The sequence below is a fragment of the Salmo trutta genome, unplaced genomic scaffold (genome assembly GCF_901001165.1).
Source record: "Salmo trutta unplaced genomic scaffold, fSalTru1.1, whole genome shotgun sequence".
Taxonomy (NCBI): Eukaryota; Metazoa; Chordata; class Actinopteri; order Salmoniformes; family Salmonidae; genus Salmo; species Salmo trutta.
In genome coordinates this window covers 1954080-1978212 of record NW_021822962.1, presented here as the reverse complement: position 1 = coordinate 1978212, position 24133 = coordinate 1954080, and the positions used below count along the sequence as shown (strand labels likewise).

Sequence of the window (24133 nt, the reverse complement as noted above, 5' to 3'; positions counted from 1 at the left end):
TCTCCTCCAATCTCCCCATCAACTCCTTCACTGTCTCTGCTTCGCACCCTTCGCTCACCTCCAACTTCACCCGACTGGCTCTGGTTCCATCCTCGGCACCGCCAACCTTCCCGTGTGCCCCCCCCAAAAAAAAAATCTTGGGGTTGCCTCTCCTCCTCTTGCCGAGCCAGCCGATCGTCCCAGAAACGCCGTTCTGCCTTCGCTGCCTCTATCTCCTCCGGCGGGCGGCGGTATTCTCCAGCCTGTCTCCAGGGTCCCTTTCCGTCCAGTATCTCTTCCCAAGTCCAGGAGTCCTGAACCCTCTGCTCCTCCTTACCACGCTGCTTGGTCCGTTGTAGGTGGGTAGTTCTGTAACGGCTGTTGAATGGAGTAGACCAAGGCGCAGTGTGGTTAGTGCTCATCTTTGAAATTTAATGTAAAAAGAGAAAACTTTACAAAATAAACAAAAGACAACAGCCAAACAGTTCTGTCAGGTAACAAATGACTAAACAGAAACTAACTACCCACAAACCCCAAAGGAAAACAGGATGCCTAAGTATGACTCCCAATCAGCGACAACGATGTACAGCTGTCCCTGATTGAGAGCCATACCTGGCCAAAAACAAAGAAATACAAAGCATAGAAAAAAGGACATAGAATGCCCACCCAAATCACACCCTGACCAAACCTAAATAGAGACATAAAAAAGGCTCTCTCAGGTCAGGGCGTGACAGGATGTTAGACTTTAGAATACTGGGATGTTAGACTTTAGAATACTGGGATGTTAGACTTTAGAATACTGGGATGTTAGACTTTAGAATACTGGGATGTTAGACTTTAGAATACAACGATGTTAGACTTTAGAATACTGGGATGTTAGACTTTAGAATACTGGGATGTTAGACTTTAGAATACTGGGATGTTAGACTTTAGAATACAACGATGTTAGACTTTAGAATACTGGGATGTTAGACTTTAGAATACAACGATGTTAGACTTTAGAATACTGGGATGTTAGACTTTAGAATACAACGATGTTAGACTTTAGAATACAACGATGTTAGACTTTAGAATACTGGGATTTTAGACTTTAGAATACTGGGATTTTAGACTTTAGAATACAACGATGTTAGACTTTAGAATACTGGGATGTTAGACTTTAGAATACTACGATGTTAGACTTTAGAATACTGGGATGTTAGACTTTAGAATACTAATATTTTAGACTTTAGAATACTGAGATGTTAGACTTTAGAATACAACGATGTTAGACTTTAGAATACTGGGATGTTAGACTTTAGAATACTGGGATGTTAGACTTTAGAATACAACGATGTTAGACTTTAGAATACAACGATGTTAGACTTTAGAATACTGGGATGTTAGACTTTAGAATACTGGGATGTTAGACTTTAGAATACTGGGATGTTAGACTTTAGAATACTGGGATGTTAGACTTTAGAATACTGGGATGTTAGACTTTAGAATACTGGGATGTTAGACTTTAGAATACTGGGATGTTAGACTTTAGAATACAACGATGTTAGACTTTAGAATACTGGGATGTTAGACTTTAGAATACTGGGATGTTAGACTTTAGAATACTGGGATGTTAGACTTTAGAATACAACGATGTTAGACTTTAGAATACTGGGATGTTAGACTTTAGAATACTGGGATGTTAGACTTTAGAATACAACGATGTTAGACTTTAGAATACTGGGATGTTAGACTTTAGAATACAACGATGTTAGACTTTAGAATACAACGATGTTAGACTTTAGAATACTGGGATTTTAGACTTTAGAATACTGGGATTTTAGACTTTAGAATACAACGATGTTAGACTTTAGAATACTGGGATGTTAGACTTTAGAATACTACGATGTTAGACTTTAGAATACTGGGATGTTAGACTTTAGAATACTAATATTTTAGACTTTAGAATACTGAGATGTTAGACTTTAGAATACAACGATGTTAGACTTTAGAATACAACGATGTTAGACTTTAGAATACTGGGATGTTAGACTTTAGAATACAACGATGTTAGACTTTAGAATACAACGATGTTAGACTTTAGAATACTGGGATGTTAGACTTTAGAATACTGGGATGTTAGACTTTAGAATACTGGGATGTTAGACTTTAGAATACTGGGATGTTAGACTTTAGAATACTGAGATGTTAGACTTTAGAATACTGATGTAACGGCTGTCTGTAAGAGGGAACCAAGGTGCAGCAGAGGATGTGCTCATCATTAGAATTTTAATTCAAATAAACAAGAGAACACTACAAAATGAACAAAACGACAGCAAACAGTCCTGTTAGGAAAATACTCAAACAGAAACAATTACCCACAAAACCCAAAGGAAAAACATGCTCCTTATGTGTGACTCCCAATCAGCAGCAACGAGCTTCAGCTGTGCCTGATTGGGAGCCACACACACACGGCCCAAAACAAAGAAATACCAAAACATAGAAAAAGGAACATAGAACGCCCACCCAATGTAACACCCTGGCCTAACCAAAATAAAGAACAAAAAACCCCTCTCTATGGCCAGGGCGTTACAACTGAGATGTTAGACTTTAGAATACAACGATGTTAGACTTTAGAATATTGGGATGTTAGACTTTAGAATACTGAGATGTTAGACTTTAGAATACTGGGATGTTAGACTTTAGAATACTGAGATGTTAGACTTTAGAATACTGGGATGTTAGACTTTAGAATACTGGGATGTTAGACTTTAGAATACTGGGATGTTAGACTTTAGAATACTGGGATGTTAGACTTTAGAATACAACGATGTTAGACTTTAGAATACTGGGATGTTAGACTTTAGAATACTGGGATGTTAGACTTTAGAATACTGGGATGTTAGACTTTAGAATACTGGGATGTTAGACTTTAGAATACTGGGATGTTAGACTTTAGAATACTGGGATGTTAGACTTTAGAATACTGGGATGTTAGACTTTAGAATACTGGGATGTTAGACTTTAGAATACTGGGATGTTAGACTTTAGAATACTGGGATGTTAGACTTTAGAATACAACGATGTTAGACTTTAGAATACAACGATGTTAGACTTTAGAATACAACGATGTTAGACTTTAGAATACAACGATTTTAGACTTTAGAATACAACGATTTTAGACTTTAGAATACTGGGATGTTAGACTTTAGAATACTGGGATGTTAGACTTTAGAATACTACGATGTTAGACTTTAGAATACTGGGATTTTAGACTTTAGAATTCAACGATGTTAGACTTTAGAATACAACGATGTTAGACTTTAGAATACTGGGATGTTAGACTTTAGAATACTGGGATGTTAGACTTTAGAATACTGGGATGTTAGACTTTAGAATACTGAGATGTTAGACTTTAGAATACTGGGATGTTAGACTTTAGAATACTGGGATGTTAGACTTTAGAATACAACGATGTTAGCCTTTAGAATACTGATGTAACGGCTGTCTGTAAGAGGGAACCAAGGTGCAGCAGAGGATGTGCTCATCATTTGAATTTTAATTCAAATAAACAAGAGAACACTACAAAATGAACAAAACGACAGCAAACAGTCCTGTTAGGAAAATACTCAAACAGAAACAATTACCCACAAAACCCAAAGGAAAAACATGCTCCTTATGTGTGACTCCCAATCAGCAGCAACGAGCTTCAGCTGTGCCTGATTGGGAGCCACACACACGGCCCAAAACAAAGAAATACCAAAACATAGAAAAAGGAACATAGAACGCCCACCCAATGTAACACCCTGGCCTAACCAAAATAAAGAACAAAAAACCCCTCTATGGCCAGGGCGTTACAGTACCCCCCCCAAAGGTGCGGACTCCAGCCGCAAAACCTGACTCTGAAGGGGAGGGTCCGGGTGGGCCTTCTTACGGCGGCGGCTCAGGTGCGGGACGTGGCCTCTGCTCCACCCTTGACGTCGCCCTCTTAGGTGGCGCACCTGGCCGCGCCGAAGGTCTGGTGGGCGACGCTGACTGCGCCCGGCTGGCGGGCGGCGATGGTTGCGCCCGGCTGGCGGGCGACCCTGGCTGCTCCGACGGCACTGACCCAGGATTCACCAGGCTGGGGAGACATGACAGAGGCCTGGCCCTAGGCGTAGGCACAGGACTCACCGGGCTGGCGGGCGTCCCTGGCCACTCTGGCAGTTCAGGGCAGTCTGGCCACTCCGGCAGTTCAGCGCAGTCTGGCCACTCTGGCAGTTCAGCGCAGTCTGGCCACTCCGGCAGTTCAGCGCAGTCTGGCCACTCCGGCAGTTCAGCGCAGTCTGGCCACTCCGGCAGTTCAGCGCAGTCTGACCTCTCTGGCGACTGTTGACTGGCGGGCAGCTCTGACGACTGTTGACTGGCGGGAAGCTCTGACGACTGTTGACTGGCGGGAAGCTCTGACGACTGTTGACTGGCGGGAAGCTCTGACGACTGTTGACTGGCGGGAAGCTCTGACGATTGTTGACTGGCGGGAAGCTCTGACGACTGTTGACTGGCGGGCAGCTCTGACTGCTCTGGACAGGTGAGACCCACTGGAGGCCTAGTCCTGGGAGGTGGCACAGGACGGACCAGGATGGGGAGACCCACTGGAGGCCTAGTCCTGGGAGGTGGCACAGGATGGACCAGGATGGGGAGACCCACTGGAGGCCTGGTCCTGGGAGGTGGCACAGGATGGACCAGGATGGGGAGACCCACTGGAGGCCTAGTCCTGGGAGGTGGCACAGGATGGACCAGGATGGGGAGACCCACTGGAGGCCTGGTCCTGGGAGGTGGCACAGGATGGACCAGGATGGGGAGACCCACTGGAGGCCTGGTCCGAGGAGGAGGAGGCACAGGATAAACCGGGCTGTGGGGGAGCACTGGAGTTCTGGTACGGACACTCTTTACCCACACTCCAGGCTGAATGCCCACTTTGGCCCGGCACAGGCGGAGAGCAGGCATTGGGCGAACTGGACCCTCCCAGCGCTCTGGAGACACAGTGCGCAAAGCCGGCGCAGGATAACCTGGACCGAGGAGGCGCACTGGAGACCAGACGCGCTGAGCTGGCACCATCCGCCCTGGCTCGATGCCTGCACTCGCATGGCACTTGCGGGGGGCTGGTATGTAGCGCACCGGGCTTTGAACGCGCACTGGGGACACCGTGCGCTCCACAGCATAACACGGTGTCTTACCAGTACCACGCTGCTTCCGGTAAGCACGGGGAGTTGGCTTAGGTCTACCACCTGACTCCGCCAATCTCCCCGTGTGCCCCCCCCCAAAAAAATTGTGGGGCTGCCTCCCGTGTCCGTTGAGCTCCCTTGCCTCGTACCAGCGCCTCTCAGCTCTCGCCGCCTCGATCTCCCACTGCGGGCGGCGATACTCCCCAGCTTGAGCCCATGGTTCACCTTCGTCCAGTAAGTCCTCCCATCTCCAGGAATCCTGAACGATCCTCTCCATCTTCTCCAAAGTCCATGAGTCCTTCTCCTGGTGCCTCTTCTTCCTCTGCTGCTTGGTCCGTTTTTGGTGGGTAATTCTGTAACGGCTGTCTGTAAGAGGGAACCAAGGTGCAGCAGAGGATGTGCTCATCATTAGAATTTTAATTCAAATAAACAAGAGAACACTACAAAATGAACAAAACGACAGCAAACAGTCCTGTTAGGAAAATACTCAAACAGAAACAATTACCCACAAAACCCAAAGGAAAAACATGCTCCTTATGTGTGACTCCCAATCAGCAGCAACGAGCTTCAGCTGTGCCTGATTGGGAGCCACACACACACACGGCCCAAAACAAAGAAATACCAAAACATAGAAAAAGGAACATAGAACGCCCACCCAATGTAACACCCTGGCCTAACCAAAATAAAGAACAAAAAACCCCTCTCTATGGCCAGGGCGTTACAACTGAGATGTTAGACTTTAGAATACAACGATGTTAGACTTTAGAATATTGGGATGTTAGACTTTAGAATACTGAGATGTTAGACTTTAGAATACTGGGATGTTAGACTTTAGAATACTGAGATGTTAGACTTTAGAATACTGGGATGTTAGACTTTAGAATACTGGGATGTTAGACTTTAGAATACTGGGATGTTAGACTTTAGAATACTGGGATGTTAGACTTTAGAATACTGGGATGTTAGACTTTAGAATACAGGGATGTTAGACTTTAGAATACAACGATGTTAGACTTTAGAATTCAACGATGTTAGACTTTAGAATACTGGGATGTTAGACTTTAGAATACTGGGATGTTAGACTTTAGAATACTGGGATGTTAGACTTTAGAATACAACGATGTTAGACTTTAGAATACTGGGATGTTAGACTTTAGAATACTGAGATGTTAGACTTTAGAATACAATGATGTTAGACTTAAGAATACAACGATGTTAGACTTTAGAATACTGGGATGTTAGACTTTAGAATACTGAGATGTTAGACTTTAGAATACTGGGATGTTAGACTTTAGAATACTGAGATGTTAGACTTTAGAATACTGGGATGTTAGACTTTAGAATATAACGATGTTAGATTTTAGAATACTGGGATGTTAGACTTTAGAATACTGGGATTTTAGACTTTAGAATACTGGGATGTTAGACTTTAGAATACAACGATGTTAGACTTTAGAATACAACGATGTTAGACTTTAGAATACTGAGATGTTAGACTTTAGAATACTGGGATGTTAGACTTTAGAATACAACGATGTTAGACTTTAGAATACTGGGATGTTAGACTTTAGAATACTGGGATGTTAGACTTTAGAATACTGGGATGTTAGACTTTAGAATACTAGGATGTTAGACTTTAGAATACTGAGATGTTAGACTTTAGAATACTGAGATGTTAGACTTTAGAATACTGGGATGTTAGACTTTAAAATACTGGGATGTTAGACTTTAGAATACTGGGATGTTAGACTTTAGAATACTGGGATTTTAGACTTTACAATACAACGATGTTAGACTTTAGAATACTGGGATGTTAGACTTTAGAATACTGGGATGTTAGACTTTAGAATACAACGATGTTAGACTTTAGAATACAACGATGTTAGACTTTAGAATACAACGATGTTAGACTTTAGAATACTGGGATGTTAGACTTTAGAATACAACGATGTTAGACTTTAGAATACTGGGAAGGTAGACTTTAGAATACTGGGATGTTAGACTTTAGAATACAATGATGTTAGACTTTAGAATACTGGGATGTTAGACTTTAGAATACTGGGATGTTAGACTTTAGAATACTGAGATGTTAGACTTTAGAATACTGGGATGTTAGACTTTAGAATACTGGGATGTTAGACTTTAGAATACTGGGATGTTAGACTTTAGAATACTACGATGTTAGACTTTAGAATACTGGGATGTTAGACTTTAGAATACTGGGATGTTAGACTTTAGAATACAACGATGTTAGACTTTAGAATACTACGATGTTAGACTTTAGAATACAACGATGTTAGACTTTAGAATACTGGGATGTTAGACTTTAGAATACTACGATGTTAGACTTTAGAATACAACGATGTTAGACTTTAGAATACAACGATGTTAGACTTTAGAATACAACGATGTTAGACTTTAGAATACTACGATGTTAGACTTTAGAATACTGGGATTTTAGACTTTAGAATACTACGATGTTAGACTTTAGAATACAACGATGTTAGACTTTAGAATACAACGATGTTAGACTTTAGAATACTGGGATGTTAGACTTTAGAATACAACGATGTTAGACTTTAGAATACTGGGATGTTAGACTTTAGAATACTGGGATGTTAGACTTTAGAATACTGGGATGTTAGACTTTAGAATACAGGGATGTTAGACTTTAGAATACAACGATGTTAGACTTTAGAATTCAACGATGTTAGACTTTAGAATACTGGGATGTTAGACTTTAGAATACTGGGATGTTAGACTTTAGAATACTGGGATGTTAGACTTTAGAATACAACGATGTTAGACTTTAGAATACTGGGATGTTAGACTTTAGAATACAACGATGTTAGACTTTAGAATACTGGGATGTTAGACTTTAGAATACTGAGATGTTAGACTTTAGAATACTGGGATGTTAGACTTTAGAATACTGAGATGTTAGACTTTAGAATACTGGGATGTTAGACTTTAGAATACAACGATGTTAGACTTTAGAATACTGGGATGTTAGACTTTAGAATACTGGGATTTTAGACTTTAGAATACTGGGATATTAGACTTTAGAATACAACGATGTTAGACTTTAGAATACAACGATGTTAGACTTTAGAATACTGAGATGTTAGACTTTAGAATACTGGGATGTTAGACTTTAGAATACAACGATGTTAGACTTTAGAATACTGGGATGTTAGACTTTAGAATACTGGGATGTTAGACTTTAGAATACTGGGATGTTAGACTTTAGAATACTAGGATGTTAGACTTTAGAATACTGAGATGTTAGACTTTAGAATACTGAGATGTTAGACTTTAGAATACTGGGATGTTAGACTTTAGAATACTGGGATGTTAGACTTTAGAATACTGGGATGTTAGACTTTAGAATACTGGGATTTTAGACTTTAGAATACAACGATGTTAGACTTTAGAATACTGGGATGTTAGACTTTAGAATACAACGATGTTAGACTTTAGAATACTGGGATGTTAGACTTTAGAATACAACGATGTTAGACTTTAGAATACAACGATGTTAGACTTTAGAATACAACGATGTTAGACTTTAGAATACTGGGATGTTAGACTTTAGAATACAACGATGTTAGACTTTAGAATACTGGGATGTTAGACTTTAGAATACAACGATGTTAGACTTTAGAATACAATGATGTTAGACTTTAGAATACTGGGATGTTAGACTTTAGAATACTGGGATGTTAGACTTTAGAATACTGAGATGTTAGACTTTAGAATACTGGGATGTTAGACTTTAGAATACTGGGATGTTAGACTTTAGAATACTGGGATGTTAGACTTTAGAATACTACGATGTTAGACTTTAGAATACTGGGATGTTAGACTTTAGAATACTGGGATGTTAGACTTTAGAATACAACGATGTTAGACTTTAGAATACTACGATGTTAGACTTTAGAATACAACGATGTTAGACTTTAGAATACTGGGATGTTAGACTTTAGAATACTACGATGTTAGACTTTAGAATACTGGGATTTTAGACTTTAGAATACTACGATGTTAGACTTTAGAATACAACGATGTTAGACTTTAGAATACAACGATGTTAGACTTTAGAATACTGGGATGTTAGACTTTAGAATACTGGGATGTTAGACTTTAGAATACAACGATGTTAGACTTTAGAATACTGGGATGTTAGACTTTAGAATAGTGGGATGTTAGACTTTAGAATACTTGGATGTTAGACTTTAGAATACTGGGATGTTAGACTTTAGAATACTGGGATGTTAGACTTTAGAATACTGGGATGTTAGACTTTAGAATACAACGATGTTAGACTTTAGAATTCAACGATGTTAGACTTTAGAATACTGGGATGTTAGACTTTAGAATACTGGGATGTTAGACTTTAGAATACTGGGATGTTAGACTTTAGAATTCAACGATATTAGACTTTAGAATACAACGATGTTAGACTTTAGAATACAACGATGTTAGACTTTAGAATACAACGATGTTAGACTTTAGAATACAACGATGTTAGACTTTAGAATTCAACGATGTTAGACTTTAGAATACTAATATTTTAGACTTTAGAATACTGGGATGTTAGACTTTAGAATACAATGATGTTAGACTTTAGAATACTTCGATGTTAGACTTTAGAATACTGGGATGTTAGACTTTAGAATACTGGGATGTTAGACTTTAGAATACTTCGATGTTAGACTTTAGAATGCTGGGATGTTAGACTTTAGAATACTGGGATGTTAGACTTTAGAATACTGGGATGTTAGACTTCAGAATACTAGGATGTTGGACTTGGAATTACAAGTGCTGCACCAGATCAAGACACTCACATACAAGACTTAAGACTTCAATAAAGGCACTATAGGGAATCTGAAAAGCCCCTTTTATTCAATGCAATACGGTATTGTCAATACAATTAAATTCAGTATAAGCTAGTCAAAAAGTTTTACTGCCCCCTGCTGGAAACAACTGCACTCTGTGTTTGCCGTTTAGGAATGGGTTCATCTTGGAAAACCCAGAGCAAAAATTGGGTCAGATACTCGATTTATGTAACATAGTCTGTCCACAAGAGATCAGGAATGGGTAAATGGGACTTTGGGATGATTAGATTTAGCAACCGTTGTAGAACTGGAAACCTTGACGGAGCAAACAGCAAATGTTCCTAGAACCTGACTTGTTGTGTCATAAAAGGCACAGGAGAGTAAACATTATAACTGTCTGTCCATCCGCCTGTCTATCTGTCCGTCCGCCTGTCCGTCTGTCCGTCCGCCTGTCCATCTGTCCATCTGTTCACCAATCCGCCCGTCTGTCTGTCCACCCATAGTTAGGGAGACAGTGTTGTATGTGTCAGCTAACCCAGTTATTGTCTCTCTCCCTTTCCATCTAGCAGACTCTGGTGAAGTGGGTGTCCATTGTTGAGAGTTCAGGCCGTCCTTCCTGGTAGCTAATAATGAATATATTATTACACAGTGCCTGGATAAAGGACGTAGACTTCTTTGGCTTCAGTATTCCGGATCAGAGGATTCTGATGCTCCTGGATCGACTCTAACATTACTCTGCATGACAATAGCACATGGACCTCAGTGACCCCCATCACTGTTACTGAGGTTCTCCTGACAACGTGCTCAGACTGCCTCCTGACCCTGGAGAGATGGGATGAGGATGGGAAGACCTACACCTCTCTAACACTCTACAGTAGGAGAAGGGAGCTCACTGCTACTGAACTGGACTTCTATAAGAAACAGGTGGATTGTCTCAGTCTGCCACCAGCGACGTTCGTGGATCCACAGAAAGATCTCTGTCCCGAGCCAACTTCCTGTTTCTCGTAACAGAAGTAGTGTTTACCACTATGGTTTCATACCCTCTTTTTATAAAAAAGATATCTTCCCCTTTTTCGTAGTATCCAATTGGTATTTACAGTTTCGTCCCATCACTGCAACTCCCGTACGGACTCGGGAGAGGCGAAGGTCGAGAGGCGTGTCCTCCAAAACACAACCCATCCAAGCTGCTTCTTGACACAATGCACACTTAACCTGAAAGCCAGCCGCACCAATGTGTCAGAGGAAACACCATACACCTGGCGATAGTGTCAGCGTGCACTGCGTGGATGCACTGCATGATGGGACCCTGCCGGCCCCTAACCTGGACAATGCCAACTGTTCGCCACCGGCTGCGACAGAGCCTGGACTCGAACCAGGATCTCTAATGACACAGCTAGCACTGCAGTTCGGTGCTTTAGATCACTGCGCCACTCGGGAGGCACCTGGTTTCATACCTCTGGTTAACAAAACCCACTGGGTGTTGGTCTACAGACTGACCTCATAATCTAGCCACATACCCAGCAAATACACGTAACAGTCCCAATTATTGTCTGTTTTAAATCAAATCAAATCAAATCAAATTTATTTATATAGCCCTTCGTACATCAGCTGAAATCTCAAAGTGCTGTACAGAAACCCAGCCTAAAACCCCAAACAGCAAGCAATGCATGTGAAAGAAGCACGGTGGCTGGGAAAAACTCCCTAGGAAAAACTCCTGAGAAAGGCCAAAAACCTAGGAAGAAACCTAGAGAGGAACCAGGCTATGAGGGGTTGCCAGTCCTCTTCTGGCTGTGCCGGGTGGATATTATAACAGAACATAGTCAAGATGTTAAAATGTTCGTAAATGACCAGCATGGTCAAATAATAATAATCATAGTAATTGTCGAGGGTGCAACAAGCACGTCCGGTGAACAGGTCAGGGTTCCGTAGCCGCAGGCAGAACAGTTGTTTTACAGTCAGTATATTATGTTGACCCCTGAGTTCAGGTTGTTTTACAGTCAGTATATTATGTTGACCCCTGAGTTCAGGTTGTTTTTACAGTCAGTATGTTATGTTTGACCCCTGAGTTCAGGTTGTTTTTACAGTCAGTATCTTACGTTGCCCCCTAAGTTCAGGTTGTTTTTACAGTCAGTATGTTACATTGACCCCTGAGTTCAGGTTGTTTTTACAGTCAGTATGTTACATTGACCCCTAAGTTCAGGTTGTTTTTACAGTCAGTATGTTATGTTTGACCCCTGAGTTCAGGTTGTTTTTACAGTCAGTATGTTACGTTGCCCCCTGAGATCAGGTTGTTTTTACAGTCAATATGTTATGTTGACCCCTGAGTTCAGGTTTTGTTAAAGAATGGATTCATTCGGGGCTGTGGTGGAGCAGGTTGAGAGCTTCAAGTTCCTTGGTCCACATCACTAACAAACTATCATGGTCCAAACCCACCAAGACAGTCGTGAAGAGGGCACAACAAAGTCTATTCCCCCTCAGGAGACTGAAAAGATTTGGCATGAGTCCTCAGATCCTCAAAAAAATGTATAGCTGCACCATCGAGAGCATCCTGACTGGTTGCATCACTACCTGGTATGGCAACTGCTCGGCCTCCGACCCGAAGGCTCTACAGATGGTAATGCGTACGAACCAGTACATCACTGGGGCCAATCTTCCTGCCATCCAGGACCTCTATACCAGGCAGTGTCAGAGGAATGCCCTAAAAATTGTCAAAGACTCCAGACACCCTAGTCATAGACTGTTCTCTCTGCTACCTCACGGCAAGCAGTACCGAAGCGTCAAGTCTAGGTCCAAGAGGCTTCTAAACAGCTTCTACCCCCAAGCCATAAGACTCCTGGACAGCTAATCCAGGGCTGCCCAACCCTTTTCCTGGAGATCTACTGTCCTGTAGGTTTTGAGTCAAACCCTAATTTAGCATATCTGATTCAGCTAGTTAAGGTCTTGTTGAGCAGCTAATTAGTAGAATCAGGTGTGTTAAATTAGGGTTGGACTGAAAGCCCACAGGACGGTAGATCTCTAGGAAGAGGGTTGGGCAGCCCTGAGCTAATTAAATGGCTACCCAAACTATTTGCATTGCCCCCCCCTTCTTTAACTCTCTGTTTATTATCTATGCATAGTCAATTTAATTGACTCTGTACCGGTATCCCCTGTACATAGCCTCCACATTGACTCTGTACTGGTACCCCCTGTATATAGCCTCCACATTGACTCTGTACCGGTACCCCCTGTATATAGCCTCCACATTGACACTGTACCGGTACCCCCTGTATATAGCCTCCACATTGACACTGTACCGGTACCTCCTGTATATAGCCTCCACATTGACTCTGTACCGGTACCCCCTGTATATAGCCTCCACATTGACTCTTTTCCGGTACCCCCTGTATATAGCCTCCACATTGACTCTTTTCCGGTACCTCCTGTATATAGCCTCCACATTGACTCTGTACCGGTACCCCCTGTATATAGCCTTGCTATTATTATTTTACTGCTGCTCTTTAATTACTTGTTACTTCTATTTTTTATTAATCTATTTTTTACATAACACTTATTTTTCTTAAAACTGCATTGTTGATTCAGGGCTTGTAAGTAAGCATTTCACTATAATACAACTACACCGGTTGTATTCGGCCCATGTGACAAATAAAAATGTGATTTGATTTCAGAAACTCAGAACTAAAATGTTGCATAATTGCGTCAGATACTTATTTTATGTTATGTAGTCTGTCCACACCAGATTAGGAGTGGGACTTTGTCTTGTTTAGATTTAGCAACAGTGGTGGAACTGTGAACCCAGACAGCAGAGCAGGGAGGAGCTATAGGAGGACGGCCCCATTGTAATGGCTGGAATGTAGTAAAATGGAACGGAGTCAAACATGGTTTCCATATTCTTGATGTGTTTGATACCGTTCCAATTATCCCATTCCAGCCATTACAATGAGCCCGTCCTCCTATAGATCCTCATACCAGCCTCCTCTGCCAGACAGTACAAACAGTAAATGTCCCTGACATCTGATCTGTTGTACCATGAAAGGCAGAGGAGAGCAAACATTAGATCACATAAAAGACTTGAACTATCCTTAGCATTACTGAAACATCAACAGGTAGAGTGAGACAGACTTACTGTACAGAGACACAGGGAGATTCTTTATAGTGAGTGAGACATATTGAGATATGATGCTGGCTGTGTGTGTCACTGTTGTCCTGGGCCTTCTCTCAGTGAGTGGCTCCCAGGCGGCCCCTTTAACCTGTGAGGATCTCCTGAGACCACTGGAGCTGAGCAGTGTCAGTGTCGATCAGGTACTATCTACTGAACTGTACTGTCTGTCTGTTGGCCCGTCATCTGTCTGTCAGTCCGTCCGTCTGTGTATGTCTGTCCGTCTGTCTGTCATCTGTCTGTCTGTCAGTACATCCGTACGTCCGTATGCATTTCCGTGCGTCTGTCCCTCTGTCCGTCTTCTGTCTGTCCATCTATTGTTAGGGAGACATGGTTGTATGTGTCAGCTAACCCAGTTATTGTCTATCTGCCTTTCCATCTTGCAGACTCTGGGGAAGTGGGTGTATATTGCTGAGAGTTCAGATCGTCCTTTCTGGGAACAAATACTGTATACATTAGTACACAGTGCCTGGATAGAGGTCTCTGTCCCAGTCAGTACCCAGAACAACATTCTTGACATCGCCCAGTTCTATGGTTTCGGTATTCCGCATCAAAATGCTTTTGGATTCGGATGCTCCAGGATCGACTCTAACTTTACTCTGCATGACAATATCACATGGACCTCAGTGATCCCCATCACTGTTACTGAGGTTCTCCTGACAACGTGCTCAGACTGCCTCCTGACCCTGGAGAGATGGGATGAGGATGGGAAGACCTACACCTCTCTAACACTCTACAGTAGGAGAAGGGAGCTCACTGCTACTGAACTGGACTTCTATAAGAAACAGGTGGATTGTCTCAGTCTGCCACCAGCGATGTTCGTGGATCCACAGAAAGATCTCTGTCCCGACACAACTCCACTCTTAGAAGATCAAATTGTGAAGGAAGTTGAGAGTGCAGTTGAAGTTATTTCAGAGATTCCAAGAATGCTCAGAAATACATTTGAACAATTAAAGAATTCTGTTTATCAGTCATTTTCTGACATTTTCGGTTAATGAGTAGTTGCCTCCTCCTCCCTGATTGGTTTGCTGCCCACCATGTATTGTACAGTAACCCAGGGTTACAGTACCTAACCCAGCAAGCCTGTAAAATGTCCCTGATGCCTTGATGTGGGACCAAAATCCTCTCTGCTAGTGTTGCTCTACATTCAACACAATAAATCCAGATTAAGACAAATATGATTTACATTGTTTTGTTTGTCCCAATAATCAGCTACAATCGGGAGCATTTAAAATGAAAAGGAAATAAAAGAATGGGTGATACTCTACTTCAGGGTTTCTCAAACTGGGGTCTGGGGCCCCCAAGGGAACGTTCCGTTTTCTCCCCTAGCACTACACAGCTGACTCAAATCATCAACGCTGATTGATTAGTTGATTATTTGAATCAGCTGTGTAGTGCTTGGGCAAAAACCAAAAGGTGCACCCCTTGGGGTCCCCAGGGCCGAGTTTGGGAAACCCTGTTCTACTGACATCACTTACAGTAGCCTACTCAACGTCTCTCATCGACAGCAGGACAATCATTCCTAAAACATCAACACCACTCATTATGTTTAGGTCATTGCTTCTTTTATTTGGCAGTTTACATGTTTCCTTGTCTTTAGCACAGAAAATAATGAGATGGTACATGCCATGTTGACAGAACCCCAAAGCTTTATTCAGCGAAGCTTGAGACACATGGAGGGAGAACACTTGTACTGTAGTAGTCAGCTTGTGGAGGATGCAGGCAGATCGTTGTGACATATCTAAAAAGAGTCATTTTAGTGGGCTGAATGTGGAGCATCCATTCTCTGTCTATGGAACTACCAGAGAGAGGACACTGATGATGTGACACCTCACTTGAAACACACACACACACACACACACACACACACACACACACACACACACACACACACACACACACACGTAGACTTAGAGTGAACATGTGTTGGTGTTAGTCTATCAAGATAAAGGAAAGGGGGCTTTAGAACATTCTACTGGCCAGGATGTCATGTATGGTGGCTCTATGATGTCATAACATTCAAGTCTCCAGACTCAGTGGACATATCAGACTAGAGTAAACTAAAGTTAATCACCTGGCCTGCATCCCAAATGGAACACTATACCCTTATAACTGCACTACTCTGGTCAACAGTAGTGCACTTTATAGGGAACAGGCTGCCATATATAGTCAGGGGTCAGTCTGGAGGAAGTGATAAACAGTTGATCCCTCTGGAGACACATTGTTAAAGAGGACCAATCACCTCTCTTGTTCCAGCTACCTCAAGATCCTTTCAGGACATGTGGACATTTTAAGCCGAGAGTTTGGCAGATTGTTAATGTGCGTTCATAGCGTGTGTAGAAATGTCTGTGTGCGTGTGTGAGTGTGTGTGTGTGAGTGTGTGTGTGTGTGTGAGTGAGTGTCTGTGTGCGCGTGTGTGTGAGTGAGTGTGTGTGTGTGTGTGTGTGTGTGTGTGTGTGTGTGTGTGTGTGTGTGTGTGTGTGTGTGTGTGTGTGTGTGTGTGTGAGTGAGTGTGTGTGTGTGTGTGTGTGTGAGTGTTTGTGTGTGTGTGTGTGTGTGTGTGTGAGTGTGTGTGAGTGTGTGAGGTGATAAAATGGGATGCGCTGTCAGGATTCTGAGTTCACGACCTGTTAACATTCTTCACAAAGACACAGAAACTGACATCATCAGAAAACAATACAAACGCCAGCTAACAACCAACTCACAACACCAAAAAACACTTTCACAAAAAAATTATTGTACATTCAAATTTCAAGAACCAATAAATAATTAGATAACAAATTAAACATTTGAAATTGTACAACGCAGTACATTTGATACACTTGTTTGCGCTCAATCAGCCTAGCCTACCCATCAAGATAGATACAAAAATGAAGTATTTACAAAATAATACCCATGTTTTCATGTTGTTGATTTTTTCCCCTTCGAAAAAAAGTAAATCATTAATTATCCAATTAAAATACTGTTGATACTGATAGTGTGTGTGTGTGTGTGTGTGTGTGGAGGGGTCAGGTGGGTGATGTAGTGTGTTGGTAGTGAAGTCCTCCACCCTCCAGGTCTCCAGGGCTTGGTGTCTGCTGTGGAGTTTCCAGGGGTGAGGCTGGGTGGAGGGACGTGGTTGGTGGACGTTGGGGAGAGGTGGGGCTCACGCTGTCAGCTCTTCCCTCAGCTCTTTGTTCCTGCGCACCACGGCTGCATGTCTCTCCTGAAACACAGGACACCAACACCACAGATAGAGAGGAGGAAGTTGATATCCACACTGGACAGGAAGTTAGAGCTATAGCATATGCAGTCAGGATGCACCCCTAGTGGTCTCTTAGAATTGTCACGGCTCCTCCTCTGCAGTGCAGGGGCGGTTCCTCCTGCAGGCAGAGGAGGGTCATTAGTGATTGGAGCCACCTGGGCTCAGGGTATAAAACTGCTCCACTAACCTCTCTCTTTCTCTCTCCCTGCTCCTCCAGGTATGATCCTGTTTTGTTTGTTCCTTTGTAGGTTTATTTAGTTTCCACTCAGTCATGTTCACACACACATATTCACACATCCATGCACCTTACATACACCTTACATTATGACATTTCCACACCTCATTCCTTTTTCTTTGTGTAGAGTTAATAGTTTTGTTTTATAATAAAGAACTTTTTGAATTGGCCTATACCGGTTGTTGATGTCCCCTCATTTTTGCCACAGGCTATGAGCCGGCCTGTGACAGAATGAAGACTCTATTTTAATTGTAGTTCTATCATTCTAATTCTAGATCACACCTTCTCCTGCAGGCGATCCATCATGGCTGCCAGGTTGGCCTGGAGGTTCTCCTTGATCTGCTCCATCTTACATTACTAAGACATTACTACCCTGCTACACCATTACTGCTACTACCACAGAACTACTACTACTGCAGTACTACTACTACTACTACAATGCTACTATTACTAATACGACTACAGTACTACTACTACAATACTAATACTACTAATACTATTACTACAGTAGTACTACTATAGTATTACTACTACTACTACCTCTACGACAACTGCTACAGGACTGCTACGACTACTTCTATTACACTACTACTACAGTATTACTATTAGTACAGTGCTACTACTACTAATACAATACTACTACAGTACTACTAATACTACTACTACTACAGTGCTGCTACTACTACAGTATTGCTACTACTACTAATAATACTACTGCTACTACTACACTGCTGCAACTACTACCACATAACTACTACTACTACAGTGCTGCTACTACTACAGTATTGCTACTACTACAACTACAGTACTACTGCTACTATCACTACTACCGCTACTACTACTACTGTACTACTACTACTACTACTACTCCACTACTACTACTACTGTACTACTACTAAAACTACTACAGTACTACTACTCCACTAATACTACTACTACTACTACTGTACTAATACTAATACTCCCACTACAGTACTACTACTCCGTAACTGCTACTGTACTAATACTACTATTACTACTACTACTGCTGCTACTACTACTACAGTACTACTACTACTACCACCTCTACTTTTACTACTACTACCACCTCTACTTTTACTACTACTGTACTACTACTACATTACTACTACTGTACTAATACTACTACTAAACTCAGCAAAAAAAGAAACGTCCTCTCACTGTCAACTGAGTTTATTTTCAGCAAAGTTAACATGTGTAAATATTTGTATGAACATAACCAGATTCAACAACTGAGACATAAACTGAACACGTTCCGCAGACATGTGATTAACATAAATGGAATAATGTGTCCCTGAACAAAGAGGGGTCAAAATCAAAAGTAGCAGTCAGTATCTGGCAGAGGTGGGACCAAGTCATTGTTTTACAAGTCACAAGTAAGTCTCAAGTCTTAGCACTCAAGTCCCAAGTCATGTCCCAAGTCAAGACAGGCAAGCCTGAGTCAAGTCTCAAGTCAAGACCATCAAGTGTCAAGTCTCAAGTCCTAAACTTTGAGTTTCGAGTCCTAAACAAGTCATAATGTGCTCATCACCAAATGTAATACCATTTCATATTTTTAACAAGAGTAATAGTATTTTACATTTACGCAAATCATGAATGCTTTTAAAAATATCTATATATGTATTACTTTCCAAATAAAGTTATATTTCCATGGAAATACATGGGTAGCCATGAGAAAGCCCCCCCCCCCCCCCAATAGTGATCGACTATCGAGGATCGCTAACCTTAACACACACACACACACACACACACATCCCCTCTCTGTGTGGTTACAGTAGGCTAACGTATGTCAATGGTTTAAGGAATTGCAGTAACATCAGGCAGGATTTAAGCTACCAACTGCCTAGCCAGTTGTAGCTCAATCTTTGGTGCAATGATCACGTTCCCGCACTGACTGACTGTGTGGAGGATTATTTATTTAACGTTACGTTAGCCTACATGATACACTAGTAAAGTAATAAAATATATAGCTGTCGGCTATATTAGCCACGACTTACCGTTCTTCGTAGTTTCAAATGTCAAACAAAGTTGGAAATTGTTGCGCCACCGTCTGTCATTTTCTTCCCGCATGTTTTGCAACTTGCAATCCGTTTTTTGTTGATACAGTGTCGTCTTTATATCCGAAAATAATAATTTTGGGTATCATCTTTCCAAGGGCTCCATCTGAATTCCCCTGCTGACGTTCCTCTGCACTGCCGCACAACTTTTTCTCAGCAGGCACAATTTGATTGGCTGCTGTCCGATTCAAACTGTAATCCGTTAAATTAAGAGTTAATGCGCTGCACACTTTTATTAATAGCATCATTTTTATTATTTGGACTTGGGGAGGGTGTCAGGTCGAGTCATAAGGCTCAAGTCCAAGTCAAGAGTCATTGGTGTTAAAGTCAAAGTCGAGTTGCAGGTCATCACATTTGTGACTGAGTCTGACTCGAGTCCAAGTCATGTGACTCGAGTCCACACCTCTGGCATCTGGTGTGGCCACCAGCTGCATTAAGTGCTGCAGTGCATCTCCTCCTCATGGACTGCACAAGATTTGCACGTTCTTGCTGTGCGATGTTACCCCACTCTTCCACCAAGGCACCTGCAAGTTCCCAGACATTTCTGGGGGGAATGGCCCTAGCCCTCACCAGGGGCGGTTCTGGGGGGGGGGGGCAGTGCCCCTGTGACAAGAATTTTAGACCCCCTTGTGGCCCCCCTAAATGTGGAGTATGACAATTTTTACACAACAAATTTTTGCTATCGTTCTTTTTTTTACATCCGTTACTAGACAGTGGTAACGTGGAACACTAATGATTATGAACATGGTCTTTTGCCTGCTAATGCCTGCAATGCAGTGAAGAAAACGATATGACAACAATAACGTCTAATGTAACTGGCCCCTTTAACAGTAAAACTGACCCCAGCTTGGCCCCCCCCCAAGTTGAAATGGTCTAGAACCGCCACTGGCCCTCACCCTCCGATCCAACAGGTCACAGACGTGCTCAATGGGATTGAGATCCGTGCTCTTCGCTGGCCATGGCAGAACACTGACATTCCTGTCTTGCAGGAAATCACACACAGAACGAGCAGTATGGCTGGTGGCATTGTCATGCTGGAGGGTCATGTCAGGATAAGCCTACAGGAAGGAGGAGGGAGGAGGATGTCTTTCCTGTAATGCACAGCGTTGAGATTGCCTGCAATGACAACAAGCTCAGTCCGATGATGCTGTGGCACACCGCCCCAGACCATGACGGACCCTCCACCTCCCTCCACCACGGACCCTCCACCAGTTGTTGTTGCCATCCTGTACCTGTCCCGCAGGTGTGATGTCCGGATGTACCGATCCTGTGCAGGAGTTGTTACACGTGGTCTGCCACTGCGAGGACGATCAGCTGTCCACGATCAGCTGTCCATCCTGTCTCCCTGTAGGGCTGTCTTAGGCGTCTCACAGTACAGACATTGCAATTTATTGTCCTGGCCACATCCGCAGTCCTCATGCCTCCTTGCAGCATGCCTAAGGCACATTCACGCAGATGAGCGGGGACCCTGGGTATCTTAATTTTGGTGATTTTCAGAGTCAGTAGAAAGGCCTCTTTAGTGTCCTAAGATTTCATAACTGTGACCTTAATTGCCTACCATCTGTAAGCTGTTAGTGTCTTAACAACCGTTCCACAGGTGCATGTTCATTCATTGTTTATGGGTCACTGACCAAGCATGGGAAATAGTGTTTAAACCCTTTACAATGAAGATCTGTGAAGTTATTTGGATTTTTAAGAATTATCTTCGAAAGACAGGGTCCTGAAAAAGGGATGTTTCTTTTTTGGCTGAGTTAGCTACTACTACTCCATTACTACTGCTACAGTACTTCTGGCTAGTCTTCTTTCACCTTCTCCTGCAGGCGTTCCATCATGGCTACCAGGTGGGCCTCCCGGTTCTCCTTGATCTTCTTCATCTTCATGGTGTCTCAGTCTGCAACCAGTGACGTTCATGGATCCACAGAAAGATCTCTGTCCCGACACAACTTCCTGTTTCTCGTAACAGAAGTAGTGTTTACCACTATGGTTTCATACCTCTGGTTAACAAAACCCACTGGGTGTTGGTCTACAAACTGACCTCATAATCTAGCCACATACCCAGCAAATACACTTGTTACAGTCCCTATTATTGTGTCTTTTACAGTCAGTATGTTATGTTGACTCCTGAGTTCAGGTTGTTTTTACAGTCAGTATGTTACATTGACCCCTAAGTTCAGGTTGTTTTTACAGTCAGTATGTTATGTTTGACCCCTGAGTTCAGGTTGTTTTTACAGTCAGTATGTTACGTTGCCCCCTGAGATCAGGTTGTTTTTACAGTCAGTATGTTATGTTGACCCCTGAGTTCAGGTTGTTTTTACAGTCAGTATGTTATGTTGACCCCTGAGTTCAGGTTGTTTTTACAGTCAGTATGTTACATTGACCCCTGAGTTCAGGTTGTTTTTACAGTCAGTATGTTATGTTTGACCCCTGAGTTCAGGTTGTTTTTACAGTCAGTATGTTACATTGACCCCAAAGTTCAGGTTGTTTTTACAGTCAGTATGTTATGTTTGACCCCTGAGTTCAGGTTGTTTTTACAGTCAGTATGTTACGTAGCCCCCTGAGATCAGGTTGTTTTTACAGTCAGTATGTTATGTTGACCCCTGAGTTCAGGTTGTTTTTACAGTCAGTATGTTATGTTGACCCCTGAGTTCAGGTTGTTTTACAGTCAGTATGTTATGTTTGACCCCTGAGTTCAGGTTGTTTTTACAGTCAGTATGTTATGTTGACCCCTGAGTTCAGGTTGTTTTTACAGTCAGTATGTTACGTTGACTCCTGAGTTCAGGTTGTTTTTACAGTCAGTATGTTGTGTTGACCCTTCAGTTCAAGTTTTGTTTAAGAATAGGTTCATTTCAGGAACTCAGAACTAAAATGTCACTTATTTGCTCCAGATACTCATTTTAAATGATGTAGTCTGTCCACAGGAGATTAGGAGTCTTTTTAGATTAAGCAACAGTGGTGGAACTGTGAACCCAGACAGCAGAGCAGGACAGTGGGAGGAGCTACAGGAGAACGACCTCATTGTACTGGCTGATCTGTTGTACCATGAAAGGCAGAGGAGAGCAAACATTAGATCATATAAAAGACTGGAACTATCCTTAGCATCATTGAAACAGGCAGAGTGAGACAGACTTACTGTACAGAGACACAGGGAGATTCATTATAGTAAGTGAGACATATTGCGATATGATGCTGGCTGTGTGTGTCACTGTTGTCCTGGGCCTTCTCTCAGTGAGTGGCTCCCAGGCGGCCCCTTTAACCTGTGAGGATCTCCTGAGACCACTGGAGCTGAGCAGTGTCACTCAGGTACTATCTACTGAACTGTACTGTCGGTCTGTCCATCCACCTGTCTGTCTGTCTGTGTATCTGTCTGTGTATCTGTCTGTCTGTCTGTCTGTCAGTACATCCGTCCGTCCGTCTGTCTATGTGTGTGTGTGTCTGTCCACCCATGGTTAGGGAGACAGGGTTGTTTGTGTCAGCTAACCCAGTTATTGTCTATCTGCCTTTCCATCTTGCAGACTCTGGGGAAGTGGGTGTATATTGCTGAGAGTTCAGACCGTCCTTTCTGGGAACAAATACTGTATACCTTATTACACAGTGCCTGGATAGAGGTCTCTGTCCCAGTCAGTACCCAGAACAACATTCTTGACATCGCCCAGTTCTATGGCTTCGGTATTCCGCATCAAAATGCTTTTGGATTCGGATGCTCCAGGATCGACTCTAACTTTACTCTGCATGACAATAGCACATGGACCTCAGTGATCCCCATCCCTGTTACTGAGGTTCTCCTGACAACGTGCTCAGACTGCCTCCTGACCCTGGAGAGATGGGATGAGGATGGGAAGACCTACACCTCTCTAACACTCTACAGTAGGAGAAGGGAGCTCACTGCTACTGAACTGGACTTCTATAAGAAACAGGTGGATTGTCTCAGTCTGCCACCAGCGATGTTCGTGGATCCACAGAAAGATCTCTGTCCCGACACAACTCCACCCATAGAAGATCAAATTGCGAAGGAAGTTGAGAATGCAGTTGAAGTTATTTCAGAGATTCCAAGAATGCTCAGAAATACATTTGAACAATTAAAGAATTCTGTTTATCAGCCATTTTCGGACATTTTCGGTTAATGAGTAGTTGCCTCCTCCTCCCTGATTGGTTTGCTGCCCACCATGTATTCTACAGTAACCCAGGGTTACAGTACCTAACCCAGCAAGCCTGTAAAATGTCCCTGATGCCTTGATGTGGGACCAAACTCCTCTCTGCTAGTGTTGCTCTACATTCAACACAATAAATCCAGATTAAGACAAATATGATTTACATTGTTTTGTTTGTCCCAATAATCAGCTACAATCAGGAGCATTTAAAATGAAAAGCAAATAAAAGAATGGGTGATAGTCTACTTCAGGGTTTCTCAAACTGGGGTCTGGGG

The 24133-nt window shown here is 42.5% G+C and overlaps 1 protein-coding gene across 3 annotated transcripts; it reads left to right on the top strand.

Annotated features, from left to right (window-relative positions):
• The first annotated feature begins 14029 nt into the window (after positions 1–14029).
• Positions 14030–24012, top strand: LOC115187681 (uncharacterized). 3 transcript variants are annotated; one of them, XM_029746675.1, is made up of 2 exons: positions 14030–14299; positions 23223–24012. In XM_029746675.1, exons 1-2 carry the CDS (start codon positions 14174–14176, stop codon positions 23829–23831), a joined length of 735 nt encoding a protein of 244 aa, XP_029602535.1. In that variant the 5' UTR covers positions 14030–14173; the 3' UTR covers positions 23832–24012. The 3 variants fall into 3 exon arrangements, with proteins under 3 accessions (XP_029602535.1, XP_029602534.1, XP_029602536.1); XM_029746674.1 differs by lacking the exon at positions 23223–24012 and adding an exon at positions 14543–15334 and having other exon boundaries at positions 14045–14299; XM_029746676.1 differs by lacking the exon at positions 14030–14299 and adding an exon at positions 22809–23010.
• The last annotated feature ends 121 nt before the right edge of the window (positions 24013–24133 follow it).